The 14329-nt window shown below is 37.4% G+C and overlaps 1 protein-coding gene across 6 annotated transcripts in view; it reads left to right on the top strand.

Annotated features, from left to right (window-relative positions):
* PRKG2 (protein kinase cGMP-dependent 2) overlaps window positions 1-14329 on the top strand; it is a 124056-nt gene that overhangs the window by 73203 nt on the left and 36524 nt on the right. For all 6 annotated transcript variants that reach the window (XM_017958736.3, XM_017958735.3, XM_021938463.2 and 3 more), the window contains 2 exons: window positions 2700-2789; window positions 4891-5032. In XM_017958736.3, the coding sequence (XP_017814225.1) occupies window positions 2700-2789; window positions 4891-5032 (232 nt within the window). The remainder of the gene's footprint in view (window positions 1-2699; window positions 2790-4890; window positions 5033-14329) is intronic.

The raw sequence follows: 14329 nt of genomic DNA, 5'->3' as shown, positions 1-14329 counted from the left end.
TTAGGATTTTCAGGCTCTTTATTTATTTATTGAAATTATTTTTATTTTTATTTTTATTTTTTATTTTTGTGGGTACATAATAGGCATATATATTTATGGGATGCATGAAATGTTTTGATACAGGCATGCAATGCATAGTAATTACAGCATGGAAAATTGGGTATCCATCCCCTTGAGCATTTATCCTTTGTGTTACAAACAATCCGCTTATACTATTTTAGTTATTTTACAATGTCCAACTAAACTGTTATTGACTGTGATCTCCCTGTTGTGCTATCAGTTGCTAGATCTTATTCTTTTTTTCTATTTTATTTTGTCCCCATTAACCATCTCCCCTTCCTGCATGTCTCCCCACTACATTTTCCAGGCTCTGGTAACCACCGCTCTATTCTCTATCTCCATGAATTCAATTGCTTTGATTTTTAGATCCCGCAAATAAGTGAGAATATGTGATGCTTGTCTTTTTATGTCTGGGTTATTTCACTTAACATAACTACCTCCAGGGCCATCCATGTTGTTGCAAATGACAGAATCTCATTTTTTTTGTATGGTTGAGTAGTACTCGGCTCTTCTTTTAAACTTTCCATGCAAGAGGACAGAAAGAAGAGGAGGAGGAGGCCCCACTCTGGATTCTTCATCCAAATCACAGCAACAGTACTAAAAATGTTAGAAGTTTGAAATCTGGGGTCAGATGTTTTCCAGTTGTTTTTATTCTTGAGTAAACATCATGAAAGTGTGTGTGTATATACATGTGTTTGAGTATGTATATATATGAATATAAAATTATTGAGGAATAGTTTGAACTGGTTATTTTATTCAGACTTAATGCAGAACTGGGGACCAGGGAAGCAAGGATATGTATGAAACTCCTCAGATAGCATCCTGATCTTGAATTTCTGCAGGAGGCAGCATTTGGGCACATGTGGGAAGCCAAGGGGGAATGTGCCCTGGTCCTAGTAGTACCTAGGTACCGAAACAGTCATCTCCTAATAGTTATTCTTTCTGTAGCTGTCACAAGAGTTTGCAGAAGAAATGTTAATTATTATAGGCCACAGCTCTCTATCCTTGTGAATTCAGGGGTAGTGGTGTAAGCCAGTTTATGCTTTCATGTATGTCATAATGCCCCAGAGTGTAGTTTTAGTGATTTCTGGGTAAAGTGTCCCTGTAATGACTAAAATTTATGATTTTTGTTCAAATGCTTTAAAAGACTCTTTCTGCCTATCCATCTTTCCAGACTCATTTTTTTCCGCAAGATCAACAAAGAAGTTTGAACCCAGGCGGTGCTGCCAATAGAAAGTCATTCGATTACTTTTATATTAATTATGTTCCCAGAATGGATGCCCTTTTAAAATTAATATTTTATTAACAAACTCTGATGAGCAGCTTCAGGGCATGGATTAGATTGCATTCATTGTCTTATTTTCAACTCTTTCGAAAGTGCCTGGCGTGTAGTCAGGCAATAAAATGAAGAATAAATATTAATGACAACATTTATTGAGAAATTAACATATACCAGGTGCTGTTCTAAGCTATATCTCTATGTATAGATAATCAACACATTTATCTCACTGGTCAATTAGAATAAAATGGATATATATATTTTTTTCAATGAATACGTATCAATAATATACATAATAATGTGTAATCCATATAGAGTAAAATGAATATATATGTTCATTGAGAATCAATGAGAAAACAGAGGTTGCATAGCTAATAAACGTCTGATCTGGATTTAAGGCTTGGCATTTTGGTTCAGAGCCCACCCTTTGAACCATTTTACCTGACTGCTGCTTCTATCTGTATATGATATGGCTGCTGTACTGTCTACTTTGGTCTCGGTGTGGTGCTAGGGAGAAAAGGGTGTCTCTTGATGATTAAGACCCCAAAACTGCTTTTACACAATGTTGAAATATGATGCCCTGCCTAGGTTCCGCTTTGGAACTGAGGCTCCCATTCCCCCAGCTTCTAGGAGTGTGGTTGTCAGCTGAGGACTCTAGCTCAGTTCCTCTCTGGGCATTGGTTTATGTTTTTATTTGGTGAAGAGAACCACCTTGCCTAAGATCATATTCTCTCTTCGGGGACATGCATCCAACAACTGCAGAGCCCCTTGAAGCTGAGGCTTTTGTAGACACTAAAACATAGCCCAATTCTACTTCCTTCCTCCCCCACAGGTGTTGTTTCCAGTTGCACTCCCCACTAATCTGACTGCTTGCAAATCTCAGTCTCAGAGTCTATTTCCAGGGGAATCCAACGTCAATTAACCAACTAGGGGAGTTAAGACATTGACATGAATTACTACTATGCAGGGCAAATCTTAAAAGTGACATATGCAGGGGTCTCTGAGTTTTTGGAAAAAGGAGAGGACATATTTGGTAAGTGGGATAATGAGCTGTTTTGTTAAAAAGATGGCCTTGAAGGTTGGCCCTGAAGAATGGATAAAATTTTTACAGTGAATCTGAGATTAAGAAGTTCAGTCTATGGTTAGAGAAAGGCCAATCTAAGTAAAGAGATCCACAGGAGCAGAAGCAAGGCAGTAGGGAAATCAAAGAGGATTTGGCAAGAAGCCCAGTGTAGTTGTGGGGTATTTATATGGAGATGAGGATCATTGTTCGTAATGTTACGATGACAGTTCTAAGCAATTTAAACAGGTTTTTAAACTAGATTTCTAATAATAACCATGTTTTTATCTGTCTTCACAGATTATATCGTACTTTCAAGGACAATAAATATGTATACATGCTTCTGGAGGCCTGCTTAGGTGGGGAGCTATGGAGTATATTAAGGGACAGGTAATGAAAAACTTTGTGTACTCACATCTGGTCTAAGGGATGCTATATTTATAATCATTAAAAAAGGCATAGAGGAAATCATTAGGAAATTATTATAAGAAAATATCTCTTGATAAAATAGAGTAGTAATAGTGATATTTTCTTAGCTAATGCTACAATAGTGCTGTAACACCACAGAAGGTAGTTGTTGTCATCTCTATTTTAGGAATTAAAGAATCCCAGACTAGAGAGGAGGTGAACTATCCCAGGTTACATGACTAGTATAAAGCAGAGTCAGGGTAAAAACCCAGATGTTTCTGATTCCAAATCTCCTAGCAGAAGCAGTGTGATAAACAAAAGGTGGGGTATGGAGTGGGTAGTGGGTAAGCCCTCACTGAGGGCAGAGCAAGATGCCTACAAAAATTCAGTTTAACACAAAGGGGTGATTTTCACACCATTAAAGTCACAGATATTTACTAAGCACCACCTATGTAAAAGGCTCCATAGTGCATGGTGGGGGTCAGGAGGAGACGCTCTAGACAGTGTGGATTTTTGTAACCAAAAGAGTAAAAGGTAGAAACTTTACCTCCGACAAGTTTAGAGTTTCCTTGGGAGATATGTATACAGTTCTAAAACATTTCATTTTTTAGTGAGAAAACTAAGTGGTGACAAAGAAGTTGGAAATTTGTAGTTAAATGCCAAATAGTGTTGTAGATGGTGAGCTCCGAGGAGGGGAGAGAGAGAGAATGTGATGATAGAGGAAGGATTTGAATTAAACTCTAAACATGACCCAAATTTGGAAAGGCAGAGAGGCAGGGAAACTGCTTTAAGACAAAGCAGGGAAGTTGGGGTAGTATTGTGTCTCTTTGTAGATGGTGAACAGAAGAATTTGGGTAGAAGATAAGGGCAACAGTAGACATGAGAACGTAGGTTGGCATTAGATTGTGGAGGCTGATGCAAGGTCATATATTTACAGTCAGACCTGTGCCAGTGTTTTTCAAAGTTGGTCACACATTGCATTCACTGGAAAGCTTTTACAAAGTAAAAATGCTGTGCCCTAATGCCAGAGGTTATGATTCATTTAATCTGGGATGGGGTCCAATAAATGATTTTTTAAATGCTTCTCAGACAATTTTAATGTGCATTTATGGTTGAGAATCACTGACTTAGGCAAGGAAAGAACATTGAGCATCTGAGTAGAAGATGAACGTGTTGTGTCAGGAACTTTTTTTGGACAGATTTGAATGGGGAGAACCTGGAAGGGTTCTTTCATGATATCTGCAAATGCATTCGCCTCTTCTATCTTTGCTTCAGTAGGCAAATTTGTTGAGAAAATCTAAATCATTTTAGGAAAGGGAGTTACTGCTACCTGTTAGGCACTGTGCTTAATCCTGAAAATGCTTTTAAGTAAGTATCAAACCTTTTTTACTGATAAGGATTCTGAGCCTCAGAACAGTTAAACAATTTTCTCAAGGATATAGTGAGTGAAAGAAACAGGAGTCAAACCCAGTTTCTGTCACTCCAAAGCCATGTTCCTCTGTGAGATCATGTGGCAAGTCACCACTGCATTAAAAATAATTCAGTCTGTAAAACTACACACAGTGCTGACAGAGGGGACTCTAATAAAAGATCAAGGGGCCCCAAACAGAAAAGACTTATGGTCCCATTTCTACCGGGGTTACTCTGACGTGCTATGCAAACAGGAAATGAAAATAATCACTTGAGTCATTTTTAAGTCAAGCAATAAGTTGCAAAAGTCTGGTTCAAGCTCTCCATTATAGTTGCAGTTTCTTCAGAGCTCGTGTTGGGAGTTTAAAGAAAGTCTTAGTTTTTGGATTTTTCTCTTTTACGTGTTCATATATGATTACCAAAAATCATATATGTTGTTGTTGATATTTTAATTTTAGTGAAGTAGTTCTTGTTTGTATCACATATCTCCCTGAATTGCCTTATGATCTATAAACAGCTTAATTCATGGGTAGTATAAAATACATTTTATTGTTGATACCCTGCAAAATATTTATATTGCATAAACCTGCCAATCCAGTAATTGATTTGACACCTAGAATAGCACCAAAGATGTGCATCCAGAGTATTAAGAGGGAAAATTATTTTGTTGCAGAGGCAGCTTTGATGAACCCACCTCCAAATTCTGCGTTGCTTGTGTGACAGAAGCATTTGATTACCTGCATCGACTAGGTATTATCTACAGAGACTTAAAACCAGAAAACTTAATTCTAGATGCTGAGGGTTACCTTAAATTGGTAAGACAACTTTTCTCACTTACAGTCTCATATGAGATATTTCCCCTGGCAAAAGTTGTGTTATAGTTGCAATTTTCTTTTTAATTTTGGTGCAGCTGTTATTGTCTCTTTGGGGGTATGGCCTTTGACATTTCCTGACAATACAGGGAGCAGTGTTATGAGTACATTATTTTTGACCTAAGGATTTAATGTTTAACCATATTCACGACTCCTACAGAAGGTTCACATAATAGAATGCCTTTAAAATTGGATTTTGTCACTGTTGTTAATTTTTAATAATTTTAACTATTTTTAAAATGGATCCTTGCTATACATAGGGAGTGATATAAGGAGTAAGAAAAGAAGATAATATGATTTCCACCCCAAGATATCCACTGTATATATATAAAGAGAAGATAAACATAGACACATTAGTAGTTTTCTTGAAATCTTTCGAGATGATTATAATGGGGCCCCAGGGTTTAACATCACAACCCTGGAGTACAGGCTTCTTGAGGGCAGAGACTTTCCTGGCTTTCCATCTTTGTAATCTTCTGATCCCTAATATGAACTCGTTTGCATGTCACACTAAAGAAAAAATTACTACCAGTCACATAAACTGCTTTCAGTAAGAAACTGTAATAGATTGGACAGTCATAACTGAGGAGAAAGCAAGGCACTTTGGACCTTGGGAAGGAACCCCATTAGAATGGGGAACCCAGGCTTTTACCTGAGTCCATTTTTACTTCAAGGACGTTAGACCATCTCTGAACTTAACATTTACAAAGATTAAAAGTTTCTCACTTCAGAACTTTCATAAAAGGAAATAAAGATAGCTACAATTTAATGGGCAGTTACTATATTTAAAGCTACTATGCTAAACATTTTACAATTAACCTATTTAACAATCTATAAGATAGGTTAGATAGGTTTCATCACCCACATGTTATAGTTGTAGAATTCAGCCTTATGAATTAAATTTATTATGTGTAAATGCTAAGATATTTTTCTCGGTGGTAAAGAGTAAAATAAAAGCCCTTTCATGTGAAATCTGGCTAACTTCCAAGAAACACTTTTAATCATTCAAGCTTTATTTTATCCATGAAAGATAGCTTTGAGAACTGGTGAGGTACTAACACAAGACCCCAATCACTTCTGTTCTTCACAATTCCTTCATTGGTTATGCCTCCTACATCTCTTTACAGAAACTCTTTGGAGTATTGTAAAAGTAAAGCTAACATGAGGAATGCAGACAATTCAGTAGCTCCATCTCTTTTTTCTCATTACTGATTTTTCTTAAAAAGCTGTTTTTTAAAAAACATATTTCACATGTATAGGCATAGAGCTCAATAAATAACTGCTGTTATGCATTCTGCTAATTCACTTACCAATCAGCTAAACAAAGAGTAAGAACTATAGCCTTTAGTGATTAAAAAGTGAATATTAAATATTTCAATTTCTAGCTATGCATTAAACTATATATCTTGAAATCCTCTCACTACAAAATGTCTACTGGATGAAACATAAAAAGCAGCATTAAATATATGGCTGAGTTTATAAGACAACGTGAGAATTCCTCTGGGGTTTGAAACCAAACTTGAGCAGTAATATCTGGTGGAAATCACACATTGAAGCTGCCATCTTACGTGCACCTAGCAATCCTAGGTGGTCTAGAGGTTTGATTTTAGTAGCCGTGCCCTCTGGGAACAGGAGACCAAGCTTTGGACCTATGTAGTGTGGGTAGGTGAATCAGAGAACATTGCATGAAACCAGGAATCACATAGATTAAACTCTTGGAGAAATAGGAAACAAGAAATAAATATCAAATTTGTCATGACAGCTTACATGCAAAGAAACATGCTTTTCTCATTATTGGCTCTTAGTAGAGGAATAGAAACCTATCCCTAAGAGTTCTTGGCCACAGGTTGGTCTTAGTGGAGGTTGGGTGCCCAGTCTTCAAGGATGGAAAAATCTAAGCAAGAATTTAAATGAAATGGATCTATGTTGGTGGCATGCCCAAGTTCCCAAGAATCAATGTATATTCTTTCTGGAAGAATATACTCTTAACTCAGTACACAAAGAACTACTGGATCTAAAGTTCTAGGGAACATAAGCCAACATTAAAAAAAACAAATGTATGAGGAAAAAAGCTACTATAGGCATTAGTTTTCAGAAACAAAAAGAGCAGAAGCAGACACATAAATGCCTCATTTATTGGAGTAATCAGATATAGACTATACAGTAAATACATCTAATATGTTTTAAAACTAAGAGAGGGATAAAAAATGAGCAAGGATCAGAAACTTGAAAAAGATCTAACAGGTATGGAAGGAAACTAACAAAGCATCTAACAAGAAATTAAGAGTGTAATGATTGAAATTATATATGCAATGAAAGGTTTCATTAATGGTGGAGTAGCTTGCATTGGACTACCCTCTTGATAAGATTAATCATAACTGAAGGCATTGAAAATAAACAAAGAGTAGATATTCAAGCTTTGTAAAAAGGAAACCATGCTGGGTGAGATCCACATTAAAACAGCTGTTATACAGCTGTTCACTTCAGGACATTCTTCAGCGTATAAGGAATGGGGAATAAACCTTTAGTTAAAATTGTACCTCATGGTAAATTAGTGAGCATTTTTTATCAGGTTGTGAACAGGACAAGAATATCTCCTCGTATCACTTGTGTTTAACATTGTAATAGAGGTCTTAGCAAATTAAGTAAACTAAGAAGGATAAATGAAACCCCCAAAGATTATAAAGGAAGAAGTTACCTGTTTTTATTTTCAATCTGAATTTTTATTTAGAAAAGTGTGAAGACTCTACCCAAAAGGTACTAGAAACAAGAGGTAAGTTAAGTATGATTATAGGTACAAAGTAATATACAAATATAAATTCCGCTTTTATATACCAGCAATAAAAATTTATAAGTGAAATAAAATAACCTTCATAACACTAAAAATTATAAAATAATTTTGAGTAAATTTAATATGTAAAAAGTATGAGACCTCTACATTAAAACCAACAAAATATCACTGAAAAAAACTAAATGGCAAGATATACTATGTTCATGGATCAGATAATTCAATATTTGATAAGCTATTCTCCTCAAATTGATCTAAGATTCAATATTACTGCATTAAAAATTTGAGCGGCCATTTTTAAAGAAATGGAGACATTTATTCTAAAATTTACATAGAAATGCAAAATGATTAGAAGAAACTTTGAAAAAGAACAAAATTAAAGAATGGATACTATAAATATCAAGACTATGAAGCTAGAGTAATCAAGGCAGTATGATATGGGTATAGGAAAAGACAAATAACTCAATCTAATAGAATAAAGTCCAGAAATAAACATGTACAGTCAGCAAAAGAATTGTTTCAAAAAGCATTGCTGAAACAACTGGATATCCATATGTGGAAAAAAATTAACCTAAATCCCACCACAAACCGTATACAAAAATTAATTCTAGATGAATCTTAGACCTGTAAATCACTTAGACATAAACATAGGGTAATATTTTCACAATTTGAGTAGGCTAATACTTCTTAGAATACAAATATTTGCAATATATATTTACATGACAAAAGTCTTGTATGTAGAATATGTAAAGAACTCCTACAAATCACTAATAAAAAGACAAATCAATTTTTTAAAATGGTCAACATCTTAACCACTTCACAGTGGCTGGCGAGGTGGCCAAATAGGAACAGCTGTGGTCTGCAGCGCAATGCAGAAGGCAGGTGATTTCTGCATTTTCAACTGAGATACCTAGCTCATCTCACTGGTACTGGTTAGACAGTGGGTGAGCTGAAGCAGGATGGAGCGTCACCTCACCTGGGAACCACAAGGGGTTGGGGAAGTCCCTCCCCTATCCAGGGGAAGCCATGAGGGACTGTGCTGTGAGGAATGGTGAATTGCGGCCCCAGATACTAAGCTTTTCCCATGGCCTTCGCAATCCACAGACCAGGAGATTCCCTTGGGTCCCCACATCATCAGGGCCCTGAGTTTCAAGCACAAAACTGGGTGGCCATTTGGGCAGACACTGAGCTAGCTGTGGGAGTTTTTTTTCTCATACACCAGTGGCATTTGGAATGCAAGTGAGACAGAACCATGCACTCCCCTGGAAAGGGAGCCAAGTGGTCTAGCTCAGTGGATCCCACCCCCACAGAGACAAGCAACCTAAGATTCACTGGTTTGAAATTCTCCCTGCCAGCACAGCAGTCTGAAGTCAACCTGAGATGCTCGAGCTTGGTGAGGGAAGGGACATCCACCATTACTGAGGCTTGAGTAGGCAGTTTTACCCTCACAGTGTAAACAAAGCCTCTGGGAAGTTCAAACTTGGTGGAGCCTGCAGCAGCTCAGCAAAACCACTATAACCAGACTGCCTCTCTAGATTTCCCCTTTCTGGGCAGGGCATCTGTGAAAGAAAGGCAGCAGTCCCAGTGAGGGGTTCATAGATAAAACTCCCGTCTCCCTGGAACAGAGCACCTGGGGTAAGGGGTAGCTGCGGGTGCAGCTTCAGCGGACTTAAACATTCCTGCCTGCCGGCTCTGAAGAGAGGAGTGGATCTCCCAGCACAGAGCTCGAGCTCTGTTAAGGGACAGACTGCCTCCTCAAGTGGGTCCCTGACCCTTTCTCCTCCTGACTGAGAGACACCTCCCAGCAGATACCTCATACAGGAGAGCTCCAGCTGGTATCTGGCAGGTGCTCCTATGGGATGAAGCTTCCAGAGGAAAGAACAGGCAGCAATCTTTGCTGTTCTGTAGCCTCACCTGGTGATACAAAGGCAAACAGGGTCTGGAGTGAACCTCCAGCAAATTCTGGCAGACCTGAAATAGAGGGGCCTGTTAGAAGGAAAACTAACAAAACAAACAGAAAGGAATAGCATCAACATCAACAAAAAGGACTTCCACACAAAAACCCCATCCAAAGGTCACAAACATCTAATACCAAAGGTAGATACATCCATGAACATGAGGAAAAAACAGCACAAAAAGGCTGAAAATTCCAAAAACCAGAATGCCTCTACTCCTCCAAAAGATCACAACTCCTCACCACCAAGGGAACAAATTGGTGGGGGAAGATTTTGACGAATTGACAGAAGTAGGCTTTAGAAGGTGGATAATAACACACTCCTCTGAACTAAAGGAGCATGTTTTAACCCAATGCAAAGACTATAAGAACATTGAAAAAAGATTAGAGGAATTTCTAACTGGAATAACCAGCTTAGAGAAGAGCATATATGACCTTATGGAGCTGAAAAACAGCACAAGAACTTTGTGAAGCATACACAAATATCAATAGCTGAATCGATCAAGCAGAAGAAAGGATATCACAGATTGAAGATCAACTTAATGAAATAAAGCATGAAGACAAGATTAAAGAAAAAAGAATGAACAAAGACTCCAAAAAATATGGGACTATGTGAAAAGACCAAACCTGAAAGTGTCTGTACCTGAAAGTGTATAGCTGAAAGTGTCACTATACCTGAAAGTGGTGGAGAGAATGGAACCAAGTTGGAAAAAACTCTTCAGGGTATTATCTAGGAGAACTTCTCCAACCTACAACAACCAAATTCAAGAAAAACACAGAACACCACAAAGATACTCCTTGAGGAGAGCAACCGCAAGACACATAATCAGCAGATTCACCAAGGTTGAAATGAAGGAAAAAATGTTAAGGGCAGCCAGAGAGAAGGGTCAGGTTACCAACAAAGGGAAGCCCATCAGACTAACAGTGTATCTCTCTACAGAAACCCTACAAGTCAGAAGAGAGTGGGGGCCAAAATTCATCATTCTTAACGAAAAGAATTTTCAACCCAGAATTTCATATCCAGCCAAATTAAGCTTCAGAAGCTAAGGAGAAATAAAATCCTTTACAGAGAAGCAAATGCTGAAAGATTTTGTCACTACCAGGCCTGCCTTACAAGAGCTCCTGAAGGAAGCATTAAATATGGAAAGGAAAAACTTTCCATATTTAATGGAAAAGCATTAAAATAAAAATGCCACTGCAAAAGCATTCCAAATTGTAGAGAACATCGACACTATGAAGAAACCACATCAACTATTGAGCAAAATAAGCAGCTATCATCATAATGACAGGATCAAATTCACACATTACATTTAACCTTAAATGTAAACATGCTAAATGACCAGTTAAAAGACACAGACTGGCAATTAGGAGAGAGTCAAGATGCATTGGTGTGCTGTTTTCAGGAGACCCATCTCACATGCAGAGACACACGTAGGCTCAAAATATAGGGGTGGAGGAATATTTACCAAGCAAATGGAAAGCAAAAGAATGCAGAGGTTGCAATCTTAGTCTCTGATAAAACAGACTTTAAACCAACAAAAGTCAAAAAAGACAAAGAAGGCTATTACATAATGGTAAAGGTATCAATGCAACCAGAAGAGCTAACTATCCTAAATATATATGCACCCAGTACAGGAGAGCCCAGATTCATAAAGCAAGTTCTTAGAGACCTACAAAGAGACATAGACTCCTACACAATAATAGTGGGAGACTTTAACACTCCTCTGTCAACATTAGACAGATCAACGAGACAGAAAATTAACAAGGATATTCAGGAATTGATGTCAGCTCTGGACCAAGCGGACCTAATAGATATCTACAGAACTCTCCACTGCAAATCAACAGAATATACATTCTTCTCAGCACCACATCACACTTATTCCAAAATTGACCACATAATTGGAAATAAAACACTCCTCAGTAAATGCAAAAGAAGGGAAATCCTCACAGTCTCTCAGAGCACAGTGCAATCAAATTAGAACTCAGGATTAAGAAACTCACTCAAAACTGCACAACTACATGGAAACTGAACAACCTGCTCCTGAATGACTACCAGGTAAATAACAAAATTAAGGCAGCAATAAATAAGCTATTTGAAACCAATGAGAACAAAGACACAACATACCAGAATTGCTGGGACTCAGCTATAGCAGTGTTTAGAGGGGAATTTATAGCACTAAATGCCCACAGGAGAAAGTGGAAAAGATCTAAAATCGACACCCTAACATCACAATTAAAAGAACTAGAGAAGCAAGAGCAAACAAATTCAAAAGCTAACAGAAAACAAGAAATAATTAAGATTAGAGCAGAACTGAAGAAGGTAGAGGCATGAAAAACCCTTCAAAAAATCAATGAATCTAGGAGCTGGTTTCTTGAAATGATTTACAAAATAGACCACTAGCCAGACTAATAAAGAAGAAAAGAGAGAAGAATCCAATAGACACAATAAAAAATGATAAAGGGGATATCACCACTGATCCCACAGAAATACAAACTACCATCAGAGAATACTATAAACACCTCTATGCAAATAAACTAGAAAATCTAGCAGTGGATAAATTCTTGAACACATACACCCTCCCAAGACTAAACCAGGAAGAAGTCGAATCCCTGAATAGATGAATAACAAGTTCAGAAATTGAGGCAGTAATTAATAGCCTACCAACCAAAAAAAGCCCAAGACCAGATGGATTCACAGCCGAATTATAACAGAGGTACAAATACGAGCTGGTACCACTCCTTCTGAAACTATTCCAAACAATAGAAAAAGAGGAACTCCTCCCTAATTCATTTTATGAGGCCAGCATCATCCTGATACCAAAATCTGGCAGAGACACAACAAAAAAGGAAAATTTCAGGCTAATATCCCTGGTGAACATCGTTGTGAAAATCTTCAATAAGGTGCTGGCAAACCAAATCCAGCAGCACATAAAAAACCTTATCCACCATGATCAAGTCAGCTTCATCACTGGGATGCAAGGCTGGTTCAACATGTGCAAAACAAAAAATGTAATTCATTAGATAAAGAGAACCAATGACAAAAACCACATGATTATCTCAATAGATGCAGAAAAGGCCTTCGATAAAATTCAACACCCCTGTATGCTAAAACTCTCAGTAAACTAGGCATTGATGGAACATATCTCAAAATAATAACAGCTATTTATAACTGACCCACAGCCTATATCCTACTGAATGGACAAAACCAGGAAGCATTCCCTTTGAAAACCGGCAGAAGACAAGGATGCCCTCACTCACTACTCCTATTCAACATAGTATTGGAAATTCTGGCCAGGGCAATCAGGGAAGAAAAAGAAATAAAGCGTATTCAAATAGGAAGAGAGGAAGTCAAATTGTCTTTGTTTGCAGATGACATGATTGTATATTTAGAAAACCCCATCATCTCAGCCCTAAATCTCCTAAAGCTGATAAGCAACTTCAGCAAAGTCTCAGGATACAAAATCTATGTGTCAAAATTACAAGCATTCTTATACACCAGTAACACACAGAGAGCCGAATCATGAGTGAACTCCTTTTCACAACTGCTGCAAAGAGAATAAAATACCTAGGAATACAACTTACAAAGGATGTGAAGGACCTTTTCAGGGAGAACTACGAACCACTGCTCAAGGAAATAAGAGAGAACACAAATAGAAAAATATTCCATGCTCATGGATAAGAAGAATCATTTATAGATTCAATGCTATCCCCATCAAGCTACCACTGACTTTCTTCACAGAATTAGAAAAAAAAAACTACTTTAAATTTCATATGGAACCAAAAAAGAGCCTGTATAGCCAAGACAATTCTAAGCAAAAAGAACAAAGCTGGAGGTATCATAATACCTGACTTCAAACTATACTACAAGACTACAGTAACCAAAACAGCATGGTACTGGTCCCAAAACAGATATGTAGACCAATGGAACAGAACAGAGGCCTCAGAAATAACCCTATACCACCATCTGATCTTTGACAAATGTGACACAAACAAGCAATGGGGAAAAGATTTCCTATTTAATAAGTGGTGTTGGGAAAACTGCCTAGTCATATGCAGAAAACTGAAACTGGACCCCTTCCTTACACCTTATACAAAAATCAACTGAAGGTGGATCAAAGACTTAAACATAAGACCTAGGACCATAAAAATCCTGGAAGAAAACTGGGGCAATACCATTCGGGACATAGGCATGGACAAAGACTTCATGTCTAAAACACCAAAAGCAATGGCAACAAAAGCCAAAATTGACAAATAGGATCTAATTAAACTAAAGAGCTTCTGCACAACAAAAGAAACTATCATCAGAGTGAACAGGCAACGTACAGAATGGGAGAAAATTTTTGCAATCTATCCATCTGACAAAGGACTAATATCCAGAATCTACAAAGTACTTAAACAAATTTACAAGAAAAAAAACAACCCCATCAAAAAGTGGGCAAAGAATATGAACAGACACTTCTCAAAAGAAGACATTTATGCAGCCAACAGACATGAAAAA

This window comes from Papio anubis, chromosome 3, assembly GCF_008728515.1.
Source record: "Papio anubis isolate 15944 chromosome 3, Panubis1.0, whole genome shotgun sequence".
Lineage (NCBI taxonomy): Eukaryota > Metazoa > Chordata > Mammalia > Primates > Cercopithecidae > Papio > Papio anubis.
Note: the sequence above shows the minus strand (reverse complement) of the source record. Positions and strands in the feature narration are given on the sequence as shown.